Below are 15,109 nucleotides of genomic sequence, written 5' to 3' on the forward strand. Positions count from 1 at the left end.
TAAAACTAATATGGTACCTGAGGTAGAGGAGGCAAACTTCATATCTGATAAGAGATTGTAAAACATTTGCTGTTTTCATAGATTACTGAAAATACTTGAGTATAAACTAAGATTTTGTTAACCTGAAAAGAATCTGAGTTTATACTTGAGTTTATACCTGATGGCTTGTCCTAGAACTCCATTTATCTCTGGTTCATCAGAGCTGTCAAAGACATGGGGTTTGTAACACTTTACATGAATACACAGCACCCTCTCCTGGTAGCCAACAATAATGCACAAAAGTTAATTTAGGAGCAAGTGATCCTGCATAACCATTTCAAAAGTACTTTATTCTGTAAAAAGGAGGCAAAACATACACAGACTGGGTCCAAATTATTTTATTTTTTCACCCTTTTAAATAAATGTTTAAAAAAACAAACACACACCATTAATGTATTTTTCCACATTTAATGAATCAACATTCTGTAGATTACTGTTTTGCTTGTTATAAATGATATCCCTATATATATGATACCTAACCTTGTAAAGATGAGGTTGACCCCCTACCTAGGACCCTTACCTAGCCTTACGTCCACTTATTGACATTGGAGTGACTCATTTAGATTGCATGGCTGTGACTTGCCAGTCCTCTGTCCCGGTGGCCACCAATGTGAAATTGGTGAAATGTGATTATTGATTACACTTCTGTCACATGAGAGCCCTTTATTATTTAGTATTGAAAAATAACCATGACACCTGTTTACCATTTTGGGCTTTTGCAGATTAGGGCGAGGAGGAGAAAATTTTAAAAATAATTGCATATGTTGTTTTCTATTACTTTTTAACATCATTTTATATTATAGTGCTGTTTTTAGTAGTTTATTGCCTAAATGCTAGCTTATTAAGTTTATTCAAAGCTGAGCTCGAAGCAAACCGCTAAGTACTTCTATTATATTCAAATATGAAAGCTGTGTTATTTATGAAAGGAATTGAATTTTTGACTTTTGTGATTTACACAGCTCTTCCATACTATAGAATCAGACCGGTGCCTTTTCTTTACTGCAGTTAGGTTATACTCCTAAGTTAGATAATGCATACACCTCTTCCTTAAAGCCGCAAATTTTAATTTACATCGAGAGAACATGGACCATTAATTGGTTTTATAAAACCCTAGACAACAACTGTAATCTGTCATTTTTTAAATATTTTTCTCTATTTTTTGTATTTAAGCCTTTAAATCTTAACATGATAACAGGCTTCAGACCTTCACCGCTATTGTGCTGCACTTTTGGTCCATCATAGTTAGATTTTTCTTTTATTCATTTATTTCTTGTGGCAGATAAAGGATTTGGTAGCAACACATAAGTTATCCTTTCACGCCTGTAAATGAAAAAATAATAATGATTCTTGTGTTTTTATGCAGTGCCCTGCTCCCTGTGGTTCAGAGGGAGTGGCAAAGAGGGAGGTCAAATGTTCAACAGAAATCGGCCAATGTGATGAGAGCCTAAAACCTTCATCAGAAAAGCCCTGCCTGGGACCTCCATGTGACCATCACTGGACAGCATCTGAATGGGGACCAGTGAGTTTTTTTAAGGAGCTACAATTGCCAAAAATACTAGGAGTATGAGTAAATTACAGCAGTGAATACAATATATCAATTTTTTTCCAATATACTTGATTATAAACAGAGATTTGTTTGACCTGAAAATGCCATTGGTAAAAGAAAACTGTTTTGCAAGTTAGCAGTGACAGCACATTTTGTGCCCTAGCTTTGTATGCAAGTCGATGTAGTTTTTCTGGTTATTCAGATAAAAGTAGATACCTTGGTATATATTTGGATTGGTTTATATTTGAGTAAATCTAGTGATGTGAAAATTATATTTAACATGAATTTAACAGGATATAATAGTTAATAGTTGGGATAAATAGTTAATAGTTGGAATAACATGTTTGAAATGGGCTACAGGGTTCTATGATGCCCCAAATAAAAGAAAACAAAAAAAAAAAAACTTCTGTTATGTGTCAGTCAATAATTTTTGTGTGACCTCTCCAACCAAGTTCCAGAAGGGTTGTAATACAGGACAGGGCTAGAAAATGTTTAGGATCCTCCCCACTGAATCTCCAACATGATTCACAGAAATAGCAATGAGACGGGAGTACAGAAAGGAAAGTGCTGCCTGTGCATAGTGAATTAAATGCTGTCTGGAGGTAAAGAAAGGGGCCCCTTATACCCCCTGCAATCACACAAAATGTACAGATTGCCATGGGCCTGAGGACTTTCCTTTACATCAAAGCTCATTTCCTTTTAGGTGCAATAAAGCTCTCTAGTTAAGCGTCTTGACAATGTTGTCAGATGGTGTATCTCTCTGTTCTAGAGGAGATTGGACCCTTTCGTTGTCCAGTTGTGGTTCTATAGTTAGCTAGATTATGCACCTAATTTCACCTCCAGCATTAAAAGCATGTGAGCTAAATTCTACAGGATGTGGTTTCATGCTACCTACACCTGATTTAAAGATAACTCACCTTCTCATGCATTGACATTGGTTAAATCCAGATTTAGAGGCCTTTCTTACATGTCTTCCCCTCTACTCTATTTTTTTCTACTTGCTGTATACTTTTCAAGTTGTTGTCATTTCCTTGTACTCTTTAAATGAATAATTTATTAAAAATATATACTTTAAGTAAAACCAGAATATCCTTTTACCACTTTGGTTACCATGTATAATGTTTACATTACTATAACTGCTAGTTGGTTCATGACTGTATTTCCAGACCTTCATACTGCCCAAACTCCCTGAAAGAAAAGAGATGGTGACCTGTGTAAAGAGAAATATTAGCTGTGTCTGGATGGAAAAATGAACAAAATTCTAAATCTTCTCTGATTAGATGCCCAACTGCCATGTTTTGTCATGATGATAACTGGTTACAAAAATTTAGTTCATTTTTTTATATGTATTTTTATATTATTTGATATTTTTATACAGTGTAGTAAGACCTGTGGCTCTGGACATCAGACGAGAGAAGTGAAATGCTATCAAGGAGAGGAGATGAGTCAGGGATGTGATCCATCCACCAAACCAGAAAGTAAGCAGACTTGTCAGCTTCAGACCTGCCCGACCGAAGCCCCGGGTAAGCTTTTTATTTTTTTTATTCTGCCTTTATTAAAAAAAATGATAATTGGCGACATAAATCAGGTTGCCGTTTGCAAAACTGTCATTTAATGTCTGCCTGACAACATTTAATTTATGAACTTCCTTCTCTATGTAGTCCCTTCCAATGGACTTTGACATGATTACTTGTCATAATTAATGGTTTTATTGTTATAACATGGCCAGCCAAACAACTGCCAAAAGTCTGACATGTTTAAGCTGCTTTATTAATGTTACTATACACATACTGTACATTGTACAATACTTGATACATTGGGCCTGATTTATTAAAGCTCTTCAAGGCTGAAGAAGATACACTTTCATCAGTGAAGCTGGGTGATCCAGCAAAACTGGAATGGATTCCTTTAAAGTCATTTACTTTTTGCTAGCAAATGTTTTGAATGTTTCCTGGACCAGATCCATTCCAGATTTTCTGGATCCCCCAGCTTCACTGATGAAAGTGTATCTTCTCCAGCCTTGGAGAGTTTTATTAAATCAGGCCAAGTGGTGCCTAAAGTGCCCCGCATAAAGGGGCAGTGATCAGTCCCAGGACCAGTCATAGCTGTGTCTCTGCTTCTACTTTGGTTGGTTCTTACACCACAACCACACTGAGTTTTATGGGCAGAAAGCCAGTTTCAGAAGATCTCCATAGAAGAACCATGCAGTGAGGCTTAAAAAGGGCTGATGTGAGGCCTTTCTATGTGTCCTCCACACTTTATCTTGTTATCTAAAATTCCAAGACCAAATGTGAGGGTGGAAACTTCACATCACATGTTCAGTAAGGAGGGGCCTAACAGAAAGAGTTGTGGTCCCTAATTTGCACTAGGACTCCTGTGTTCTTAGGTTTGTCACTAGTAAAAGTGTTCTATGTAAGAATAATTCTAAAGCACCTAGTCTGCTGAATCTTTTTAATGCCCTCTGTCCTGAAGGTAGGGTAGGGTAGGTAAGGTAAGTCAATCCCTGATATGTTTATAATGAATTCCTGACAGTTTCCCAATATTTCTGTAATATTAGTTTTATGACATTGGCTCAGTGTTCTTTCTGTCCTATGAAGGGCAGTGATCAATCCAGCAGGTTGTGATATTGAGGCATTTTGAGACAATTTTGTTACAATATAAAGAAAAAAGCTGAGTGTTTTAGCTTTATTTACTACATGTTGAATCATCTGTTATATGATATGGTGTGATTTTTTTATGTAACGAAGCAATCAGCAAAAGGTATATTGAGACTTAGAAATAATAAAACTTCAACCACGTGACATCCCTTCTGAAGGTACTCTGCTGCCCACGCAAGGATTTCAGTATAGATACAAATCCATTTGGGACAGGTCTCCTATTGGAAAACAGCACGCAATGCTTCTCTTAATCCATCCCTGACATATTCTTTGCCTGCTGATCTATTCTGTCTGATCCTCTTTGTACTCAGCCTGTAACTAGACCATTGAATTATTGCCAGAATCCGCCTCTTCATTCAAACCTACCCAAGAAGACAAAATCCTAATTATCTGAATATATTTCCCACATTTTCAAAGTCTTTTGATTGTCTTGGTGAGTTGTCAGTGTTACATAGCAAACTGTTTTTTTTAACACTTGCGTACAAGAACACCAAGGTTTATATCAAAGAACTATTTCAAAACGTTCACTTTTTATGGGTGTGGTTTTGAAATACAACTGGGCGTAATTGATGGATATGGGTAATGATTAACATATTGACGATGGGTTTTATAGAAAAGGGGGAAGAGGATATTTTTATATCAAATGTGGAAACAAGTGCCGGGAATTTGAGGAAGCTTATAACATAACAGGTCATATGGCAGAGCTTTCCTTCTGTCTTGGACTATTCTGTGCAGTATAATCTAGGAAACCAGAGGCTTCACGTACGGATTTATTAAAGCTCTCCAAGGCTGGAGAGGATACAATTTTATCAGTAAAGCTGGGTGATCAAGCAAATCTGGAATGGATCTGGTCCAGGATTGAAGACTAGCAAATAACTTCACTGATGAAAGTATATCCTTTCCAGCTTTGGGGAGCTTTATTAAATCAGGTCCTTTGTATCTATTATAGGAACAAAACATAAACTTCACATGCATTGTTATGTATTTATTGCAATATGCAGAGATTGGATACCATTCTCTATCTTGAACAAGCCTTGTGTATAGTCTGTAACCTTATGTGGACTCAAAGGCAGCCATAGTTGCTCAGCAGCCTGTGATCCATTTCTTCCAATTAAAAACCTACCAGTCAGTTCTATTTGGTTAAACCATTTTAATGTAAATACTATAGTAGTACCTCCCACTAATATGCTTTCTTTTTATCTTCTGATCCAGATGAGACTTGTGAAGACAAGGCTACTGCAAACTGCTCGCTGGTACTGAAGGTGAAGCTGTGCTCGCATTGGTATTACCGGAAGGCCTGCTGTCGGGCCTGTGGGGGGAGAGCCTCCTGACTCCCACATACCATTCCCCCCGTTTGATTGTGAATTATGTACATTTTTTCCGATGTGTCTGGTGCTCCTTCCATGAAAAAACCTGCCTTCACTTTTGTTGGTAGTAGAAAATGTGCATCCGGCAGACAGTATTGTTACCTCTTCATTGTGATTTATTCCTATGATGATCAATTTGCTGTTCATTGTATTGTTCTGTTTTTGGGAAATTTCATGGTAAAGACTAAACACGTTGATCACATGACACAAACAGAGTGCAAAAAAAAAAAATCTTTTTTTTTTCATAACTGTTTACAGGGTGTCAAAGCCTGTATTTGTAAAACAATTGCACCTGTGTGTGTCAACTTCTCTTCCTAAGTACATCATTATAAGTTGAAAACCAGAAAAACCAACAAGAAGGTCTTATGCTGGATTTTGTGCTGGCATATAGTTGTACAAGAACAAACACATTTTCAAATTACAGCTAACAAGCCAGGACCCTTATATTTTACATGCAGATGCTTTTTTTAATCTACCAAGCAGCACACAGCACCTAAATAATGGCTAATTGTACCTAGCACAATCAATGTGACTTTGCATGTTTGGCTCTACTGTAATCCACACACTACGACATATTTAGATAAATGTAAATCATGAGCAAAGCTTGGCTCAAGCTTGCCCCTCGATAGCTTTCATTAGAAAGGTAAAGCACTACAAAAGCTCAACTGAACTTTTAGGTTGAAATTCCAAATGTATCAACACAAAAGATGCTTTGCAGCCTGTCCTCTGACAGCATTGTAAAGATGTGGTCTCTCTGCGGAGGCCCATTTCTAGTGACTCCAAGCTGGAGATCTCCAGGCAGCAGCAAACTTGTTTGTGCTATAGTTTTGGCTCAGCAATGGGGAACATTAGACCATTGCAGAATAACCACTTCTAACAGGGAGCAATGGGCCTTTTCCATACAGGGGACATCCTTTTACCAAGGATGTGGCTTCCTTCTAAAGAAAACAAACTATAAGACTCGTAGAACCTTTTCATTTGATTAGAGCTAAAATAACTCCTATCTTACTAAATTGATTTTATTATCCGTTCTTTTTGTTGGTTCTTCTCCTTTTGTAATTCTTCTCATTGCTGTTCTTAAGCATGAAACAGTTGTGAACATGGGAAAAGTCTGTAGGAAAAAAATACTATAAGGCATGGACTACAGGTAAATAGTGCTTGGACTTGAGGGTTAAGGTTTTTTATAAACATTTAGGGGACTTGCTATGGTTATGTTATTTTTTAAACCTGACAGAACCAATGCGCCTTGTAATAGAAGAGCCATTAATACTTCTATTTTTTACTAAAAGGCGCTATAGCATTAATGTACTGCATAGGGTATTATATTCTAGAAAATACACAATTTACTAAGTGACCTTTTAAGTGTCCTGTGGGCATTGAGGGAAAAAAAAAAAAGTTCACCCAACTTCCCCATCCCCGAACAGTATATGCTCAGTTTTTCCTTTCTTATGTGCTACTTCACTTGTCCTTTTGAAGTTTTGTATATGAGCATTGACCTTGCTTATGACAGTTCTGGTGTCACTTGGGGCTGAAAATTAGTCCAAAGCCTGTATAAATTCTAACAAGTGGGTTTTTTCATGTCTTGACATTTAAAAATCAATGGAAAGAGTGAGCAAAGGTGGATGGGGAGGGGAGAATTAATTGAACCTTTTTCAATACCCTGATCACATAAAGGAAAAGGTCACTTTAACTGTTGTGCTCCAGCCCAGGTAATTCTGCTTTTAGAAAACAGCAGCATTCGCGTGGATACATTTTTGTTATTTGTAGACATTTTTTTCATAAAAAAATTTGTAGTCAAATGGTTGTTTTATTCCTTGAAGCAAGATCAAATCCTGTTTATTTCAATGTGTGCCAGTATGCCTTTGGGATAATTAGGAATAATTAGGTGTAAGAAATTACACCATTGATAAAATGCACAATAAAATGATATGATGCAGACAACACATAGTGATGTATCAATGGATGAGGTGTGGTCAGTGCATGGTGGTGTACATATCACACAATACCCAAACCCATTTACTGGCCAAGTATATGTTCCACTAACCCATTATAGATTTTCTGAGTGGATGAATCACCCACTGACAACATACATCATTTTGTCAACATGGTTTTGGCATGTTGGTTTCTAGATCTGGCACCTGGTTTCTGATTCAGACCATAGCAATTCACCGTAAAAGGAATTTTAGTTTGGGATGTACTTATCATTTACAGTAATTGTTCATTTCTGATAAAGTTTACATGCTTAGTCTCCAAAAAAAAGGGCAATCCAGCCACAATTCAATGTATAGAAAAGTAGGGATATAGATCTCTAAAAGTCAGACCCATCAAGGCTTACCGTGTGTGCAGTCAGCTTTGTGTATAGCACTTATGTATTTGGGGGACATGACATTTACTTTAGCACCACCCCAAGTGGGTAGATAAGAAGAGGTGCTTTTTATTACCCCCTAGACAAGAGCTGTCAGCTAACCCCCAAGCATCTTGGTAGATGTAGTATATTCCTATGTAGAGAAACTATACTTATCTTTTGTAGAGCCAACAAAATTTGATCAAGAAACCAAAGCTGTATCTATCGGCCCATGGAAGAATCTTTTGTATTCCTGAGACAAGGGCCGACTGGCTCCTGCTATAAAGACAATGATTGAAAAAGATGTATTTTTATTATTCTAAATAAAAGATCTAATCTAAAAAATGTGATTTTGTGTCAGAATTGCTTTTTTAAAAAACAAAAAACAAACAATGTTTTTGAAAGAGGTAAACTGTTCAGTACCCAGTTTTAGAGGTGTTCCACTTTTAGACGCTGTAAGCTGCACGGGGCTAATGAATAAACAGTGGGGCATATTATTGTAAATAAACAGTAAAGACAGCAAGTATTAGAATGCTATTTTATTCGTACAGCTAGGGGAGGACTGAGCTGGGGGGCAAGAGGGCATTTGCTCTCTGTACCAGCACAAATAAGATATATTGTGTATATATGGCTGAATGACATTCTGCCTACAGGCAGCTCTAACCTCTCAAACCTACAGCCCCCAAGCAGGCACAATGAGGGCAACGGAGATTAGGGAGTGGTGCTTCTCACGCCAGCAGAGAAATAAGTGATTGAGTTTTAGTATTTATTATTATTATTAATAATAAACAGGATTTATATAGAGCCAACATATTACGCAGCGCTGTACATTAAATAGTATGTATGTATATTGTGACAGCTGGCCAAATAAATCACAGGGTTTCGCCCAGGATGACAGGTACATTTGCCCCATATACAGGTTATACGCAGAGTATTTTTCTGTTTAGTCAGTTTTCCTTTTAACCTGAAGGTGGGGTTTGAAGTATCAGGCTTCTTGGCCAGGTGGGGGAGCTAAACAGGCCAGGGTATGATCAGGTGTAACTGTCTCACATGAAATGCATCCTGGAAATTAGGCTGGGGATATAAACTTCCAGCCTGCTTATTCCTGGGGCTTTGTCTTAGCTGCTGAGCTGGGTGGAGGGCCAATGTGAACTGGGTGTAAAGACACAGACCATTGCAAAAGATATATGGTTAGGGCCTTAGTCCTGAATAACACTAGGTTAGACTGGGCTGCTAGTTAAGGCAACTAACAGTGAGTTAATGGCCAGGCTTTCTTTTTGCTGTTTGTTTTATTTTACCTGTTTTGTGTGTAAATAGTGAAGTGAAATAAACCCTTAATGGGCTTAAAACCTACTGGCCCTGTTTCCTGCTTTGAAACACCCCCCCGTTGCTATGGGCGATCTCACAATATGTATGTGTGTGTATATATATATATATGTCTTATAGGGCCAGATGAAGAAGTGAGAGACATGAAAATCACCATTTTGTCATGACTAATGTAGCCCTGTTTTGGGACGAGGGTGTTAGGGAACATGCTATGACGCTAAACCTGTAAGTAACAAAGAAAACCAAAGCCCTCGCTCAGTGGAAGAAGGGGTCTGATAAATAATTTGCAATGCCTGCCACCCAGAATAGGTCTTCTGAGACGATATGTGATTCCCTTCCTGAGAAAACAAACAATTTGTTGAGTTAAACAAATTGATAGCGACAGCAATAAACATATTTATATACATAACAAGTAAATAATTATAAAACAATGTGCGTTCACAAAAACAAAGTATCATCAAATAATAACAGCAGGAATCCTGGTAGATTTGTATACATATGTATAGTCAATGTAGAAGACTTTCAGCAGGATGTAGTTGCAGGGACCCCGGAGTTTTCCTGGAATTCCAGGAAGCCAGTTATTGGTGATAGGAAGTTCTTCCAATAGGCACCCAATTAGTTTGAAGAATCATTTTCCATCAAAGAAATCAATACATCGAGACAAAAATGTGTACTTTTAATTTTAGTAAACCCTAATTTCTCTATGCCTCTATATAAAACACTAACACAAATGGAACATATATCACATTTGTATTAGTGTTATGGTGAATTAAAGAGCCCAGCTGTGAGCTGCAATGGTGGTAGGTGGAGCAATGGTTGAAAAATAGTCCAGATGATATTTTCTCTCTCCAGCAGTCATCAGGAAAGGAGTAACTTTACTCATAAACAGTATAAGTTAGAAATTACAATATATAAATAAATCAATGTTTATATTTTATTTTAATAGAAAACACCATATAATAGTCATAACAACAATAATAATAATAATGTTTCTCATTGTTACTTATTTGGCAAGTTCTAAAATAATATTTTTCCTATTTTGTTATGTCTTCCCTTTTCTGAACATGAAGCAATAAACATTTGTTTTATAAACTGAAAACAAAGGAAATACTTCTGTTTAGTAATTCTATGATATATTTTAAATGTATGCTTTGTAAATTAGAGCTACATAGAAATTCAAGGGACCATTTCACAATTTTGTAATGCATTCTTGCTAACCACACAGAAGGCCCAGCAAATCAGAAATAGTCCATAGACTGACTCTGTTGTAGAATAGTTTGAACCAAAGGCTAAATGTGCATAGGATGTAGACATTGTATTACCAAAGAGAAATATAAAGTAGTTCCTGCTTATCTATATATACATTTATTCCAACTCGTCTGGTGGAATCCTAGTGAAACCAAAGATAAAAAATAAAGATGGCTTCTGGAGGCTGAAATATTTAATGACATCCCAATGTCCAGAATAAATGTTATATGTTTTTCCTCGGATTTAGTAATATATCTATTGTTCGTTAAGAAAAAAGTTCCAAATAACACTTGGCTAAACATATCATTAATAAATGCTCATAATATAAAAAAAATAGAACCTCTGAATGCTGAATTCTAAGTCAACCATCTTCTTCTGCCTAAATATTACCGCATTATAGAAACTTAGATCTAAACATTTGCAGAATAACATTTATTTTAAACATTTGCTATTGTTGTTTATTCATAAAATAATATTATCTTGTCATCTTCTGAGTTGATCTCCCCCAGGCTTTAGCCACTTCCTGTCTATATGCACTTGCTCCAGTGTCTGCAAATATCATTACTTAGACCTGGGTTACTGATAATGATAATAATGGGCAATGTCTGTACATGTGGTAGCATGGCCTCCTGTGGTGTCCATCAGATATAACCAAGTGACATTGTGAGATTACAGTTGTCAAACTATAACAGAAAGGGATCCTCATGATAGGATCACTTGGTATCATTTTAATGAAACCTGAAGTTCATGTAAGTAATATTGAGCCTTCCCTGGTACCGTAACTAATTAACTAAATGTTTTCACTGCATATCTTATGTTAAAACCACTGACATCTATTTCTCTGTGCAATTCTTACAAATCATAGCAAGTGGGAGAGGACTACAGGTTTCCTGAAAACAGAAAGCTGTACTAAGGCCCATATGTGATGCTAAGCTTCCATGATCAGAAGGGCTAAAGTTAAACAGGTCAGGGATAGAAAAAGAAATAGTCTGAATGATGCTGGATGGTTTATTGGATCACCCAGGTTCACCCATAATAGTCTATCTTCTCTGGTCTTGGAGAGCTTTAATACATCAGACTCACTGTAAGAAACTGACTCTGAGTGTGATATCATATTTAGCCATTTTAGTACAGAAAAGCAGAATGAACAACTACAAAAAAAGCTAAGCAAGGAATTCAGCTTTAAAAATTATCACCTGAAAAGATTGAAAATGAGTTTGGGAATTACATGAACATGGTTTTTCTTAGATGAGATTTTATTAATTGGGTTTAGATCTAATTTATTGAAAAAGCAAAAAATACCTTTTTTAAAGTTGGAATGGAACATATATATAAAGAAGATATATTTAAAGAAGATAAACCTGAGCTGGGTTCTCAGTTTCTTTAATTTAATATCTGACATGTCAGTCTTGTCTGAAGGAAAAAGAAACATCCTCACAATAAAAGAGAGCTATAGGCAGGTTTAGGAGGCTTATCACACTGGAAATCCAGTCATAGTTAGGTATTGGAGAACATTAGGCTGTCCCTATGATGCTGCTCCCTCACTAGGCAAACCAGAAGGTGTTGTTCTCACATTATTTTAGGTCAGTGAAATTCTGCAGGGTGAAGTACGAGGAGCCATTCTGTTAATGCCAATGACAGCATCACTAAAATACCAGAGCCCGGAGCATTTAAAGGAATGAATTATTATGCATGCCTAACTGACAAGCCTATAATGAAACCAGGAATTTTCTCACCCCAGACCACAAAACCGTGCACTGAAGCATGGAGGTTTCTCATTTGGTTATTGTGATAACATAATTAGTTTTCATAAGCATTATAAATGTAGGATATTCTTCATTTTTTTCATGTTAAATCTTTTTTTGAAAAATGCAAAACGTGCCCTACAGTACACAAAGCATGCCTGGGCTCAGATTGCTTTAAAATCAAGGGCCCTATATGACTTATAAACATTTATTTTCAGACACTCTAATCTCACCTAATTTAATGTCTCAATATGGGAGCATAACATGAAAATAAAGTTTGCTAACAGCTGCCAAGTTCAACATGAAATGCTAATAATGCAAATTATTATTTCTAACCTTTGTCATAAGACAATCTAAAACTCTGGATAAGCTTCCATTAAAACTCAACCAGTTGTTGATCCAAAATTGGAAAAAGGCTGATTTTCTGTGCCAAGAAAGAATAGATACCTTACTTCCCGAGACCTTTTAAATCAGTTATATATGCCAATCTATGCTTAAAATATTCTACATAACAATAAATATATGTATATATATATATATATATAATATTACTGTGATAAATTATGCTTTAAAAATGTATACAGTTCGTTTCCTATATTTCAATTTTTCTTTTCAGGACAAAATAAAACATTTCTGAGATAGAGGTGGACATAAAGTTACTAGTAAACACAAAGTTGGAATCTCCGAATATCATGGACTCACTTTTTATACTTCCAGGTGATGCACTTTAGTCCTCACTACAGCTAACATAGTGTTGTGAAAATTTAGACCATACCTACCGGCCATTTACAAGTTTTCAGCCCTGAAAGGTTCATAGAGTGACCTTTAAAATAGTCAATCACTGTGTACGCACAATGGTGGAATGATGTCCTTGTAACGGTTAAAATAAGAATGCTTTCCAGGTCATACTTGGGTGCTAAGAGCCTGTAGCCCTCTAGAAAGATTTGGAGTACCCATCACCAGTAAAGGTCCAGCCTCTGCATAGTGGGTTGGAGTGTATGAATCTCTCTCTCTTCCATTGCACATGGTATCTGCAGTCCGTATGATATAGGGGGAGCCATATGGAGAGTATGCTGGAGCCACATATGGAGGGTACACTGCATCAAGATGGACAGGGGAGCAGTCATGGCAGGGAAAGTGGGAGTGAGGTTGGTGCATTGGATCCTCGTCTGCCTCCCCATGTAGCTCATCTTTTTTACAGCAGTAATACTACAGCAAGAAAAAACAAAATTAATATTACACCTTTAACCTTCTATTAAGGGATTTCATTATATTATAGAAAGTAGAATTAATTTTATTTCCCAACCATGCAAAATAAAATTGGCATTGTATTCATATGTTATTGGTCAAGGTATACATACCATATCATTAGGATTTTAAGAATATCTGTACAAAACACGAGTAAGGGAGTCTATACATAGGCAGGATCTGAAAGGCTCTCAAAAATACTATTTCAAATATTGAAACATTTTTTTTACTTACCTACATTATGGGCCTGATTTATTAAAGATCTCCAAGGCTGTAGAGTATACACTTTCATCAGTCAAACTGAGTGATCCAGCAAACCTGGGATGTTTTTCCAAAGTAATAGAATAGAAATAGAATAGAATAGAATAGAATGTTTAGAATCCTGGACCAGATTCATTCCAGGTATCCAGCCTCAGAGAGCTTTATTAAATCTGGCCCATTGTATTTTTATTGTTACATATTATGTATTTATCTATGTGTTAAGTAGTATTGTTGAGTGTCTTTCAGATCCCAATTTTTTATGGCATTAATAGGCACTACCCAATTTTTCCTATAATCAGCCTTCCAGGATCTTCTACATGGAATTAAACTAAATGTTCCTATCTTTGGAAAGATCATTACCATTTTATCAAGCTTTCCCTTTTCTTGGATAAAATATGGAATTCTATCCTTAACAGATGTCTAATGGTAGAGTTTAAAGCTATCATAGATATAGTTCTAAAATGAGCAAGATGCAATGGAAGCCACACATTTACCAAAACTAGTACAACTATTACCCAATGGATTCCTGTTTATAGATTTTACTTCCTTTTTCCTGATACAATATGGAAAATGACGAGTAATGTTGCCACATTACTAATTACTTAGAGATGTTTCTCTAAAGTAAAAAGGGGGGGTGGGGGTGGGGGGGGGGTAGGCATCCAACAGAGGCATGATTCATCCTTTAAATGGTTTAATGTTGCAGGGTAGAAGTCCCCTGACACAACTACTTCAGTTATATTAATCTATTTATGTGTCTGAAGCTGGGGACAGAAAGGTATGGGCTACATTATTGTTTTCATGCTTGGACTATGTAATGGGCAAAATTTCCAATCAGTAAACATAGTTAAGAGTGTTTTATTAACTTACATTTTAAATACAGGTCTTTAATTGTGACCTAGACCCAGATAACCTTTAACTTTTAAGCATTGCATGAGCGGGCAAATTATGAATAATAAAGCACTTATAGAACAAATTTTGAAGCTGATTTTTTGCCCATGCCCACTATTTAGCCCATTTCATAAAGCATTATGGCTGAAAGGTGTCTACATTATCAGAGGAACTTGCAATCTATTCTGAGGCAGTTTTTTTCTGTGAACACCACCCTCTGATGACATTAGGGATCTAATTAAGTAATCAAAATGAGGTGTAGAAAAAAAATCTCCAATGATGTCAGACTGTCATTGGGATCTGGTATTCCTAGAAGAACATAGAGTGCCCAGGTATTGTTGCATATCAGGAATCTGCTTCTTCTAGACATTAAAAAGTTAAGGTGTATTTATTTTTTGTCTTTGAATTGTAAAAATAAATTGTGCTAATGAATCCTTGAT

The 15,109-nt window shown here is 36.3% G+C and overlaps 1 protein-coding gene across 1 annotated transcript in view; it reads left to right on the forward strand.

Annotated features, from left to right (window-relative positions):
* Window positions 1–8,303, forward strand: part of LOC140336600 (ADAMTS-like protein 2) — a 39,137-nt gene extending 30,834 nt beyond the window's left edge. The window contains exons 14-16 of the mRNA XM_072419820.1: window positions 1,403–1,558; window positions 2,964–3,108; window positions 5,455–8,303. Of these exons, the coding sequence (XP_072275921.1) occupies window positions 1,403–1,558; window positions 2,964–3,108; window positions 5,455–5,573 (420 nt within the window). The 3' untranslated portion in view covers window positions 5,574–8,303. The remainder of the gene's footprint in view (window positions 1–1,402; window positions 1,559–2,963; window positions 3,109–5,454) is intronic.
* The last annotated feature ends 6,806 nt before the right edge of the window (window positions 8,304–15,109 follow it).

The sequence above is a fragment of the Pyxicephalus adspersus genome, chromosome 8 (assembly GCF_032062135.1).
Source record: "Pyxicephalus adspersus chromosome 8, UCB_Pads_2.0, whole genome shotgun sequence".
Classification (NCBI taxonomy): Eukaryota; Metazoa; Chordata; class Amphibia; order Anura; family Pyxicephalidae; genus Pyxicephalus; species Pyxicephalus adspersus.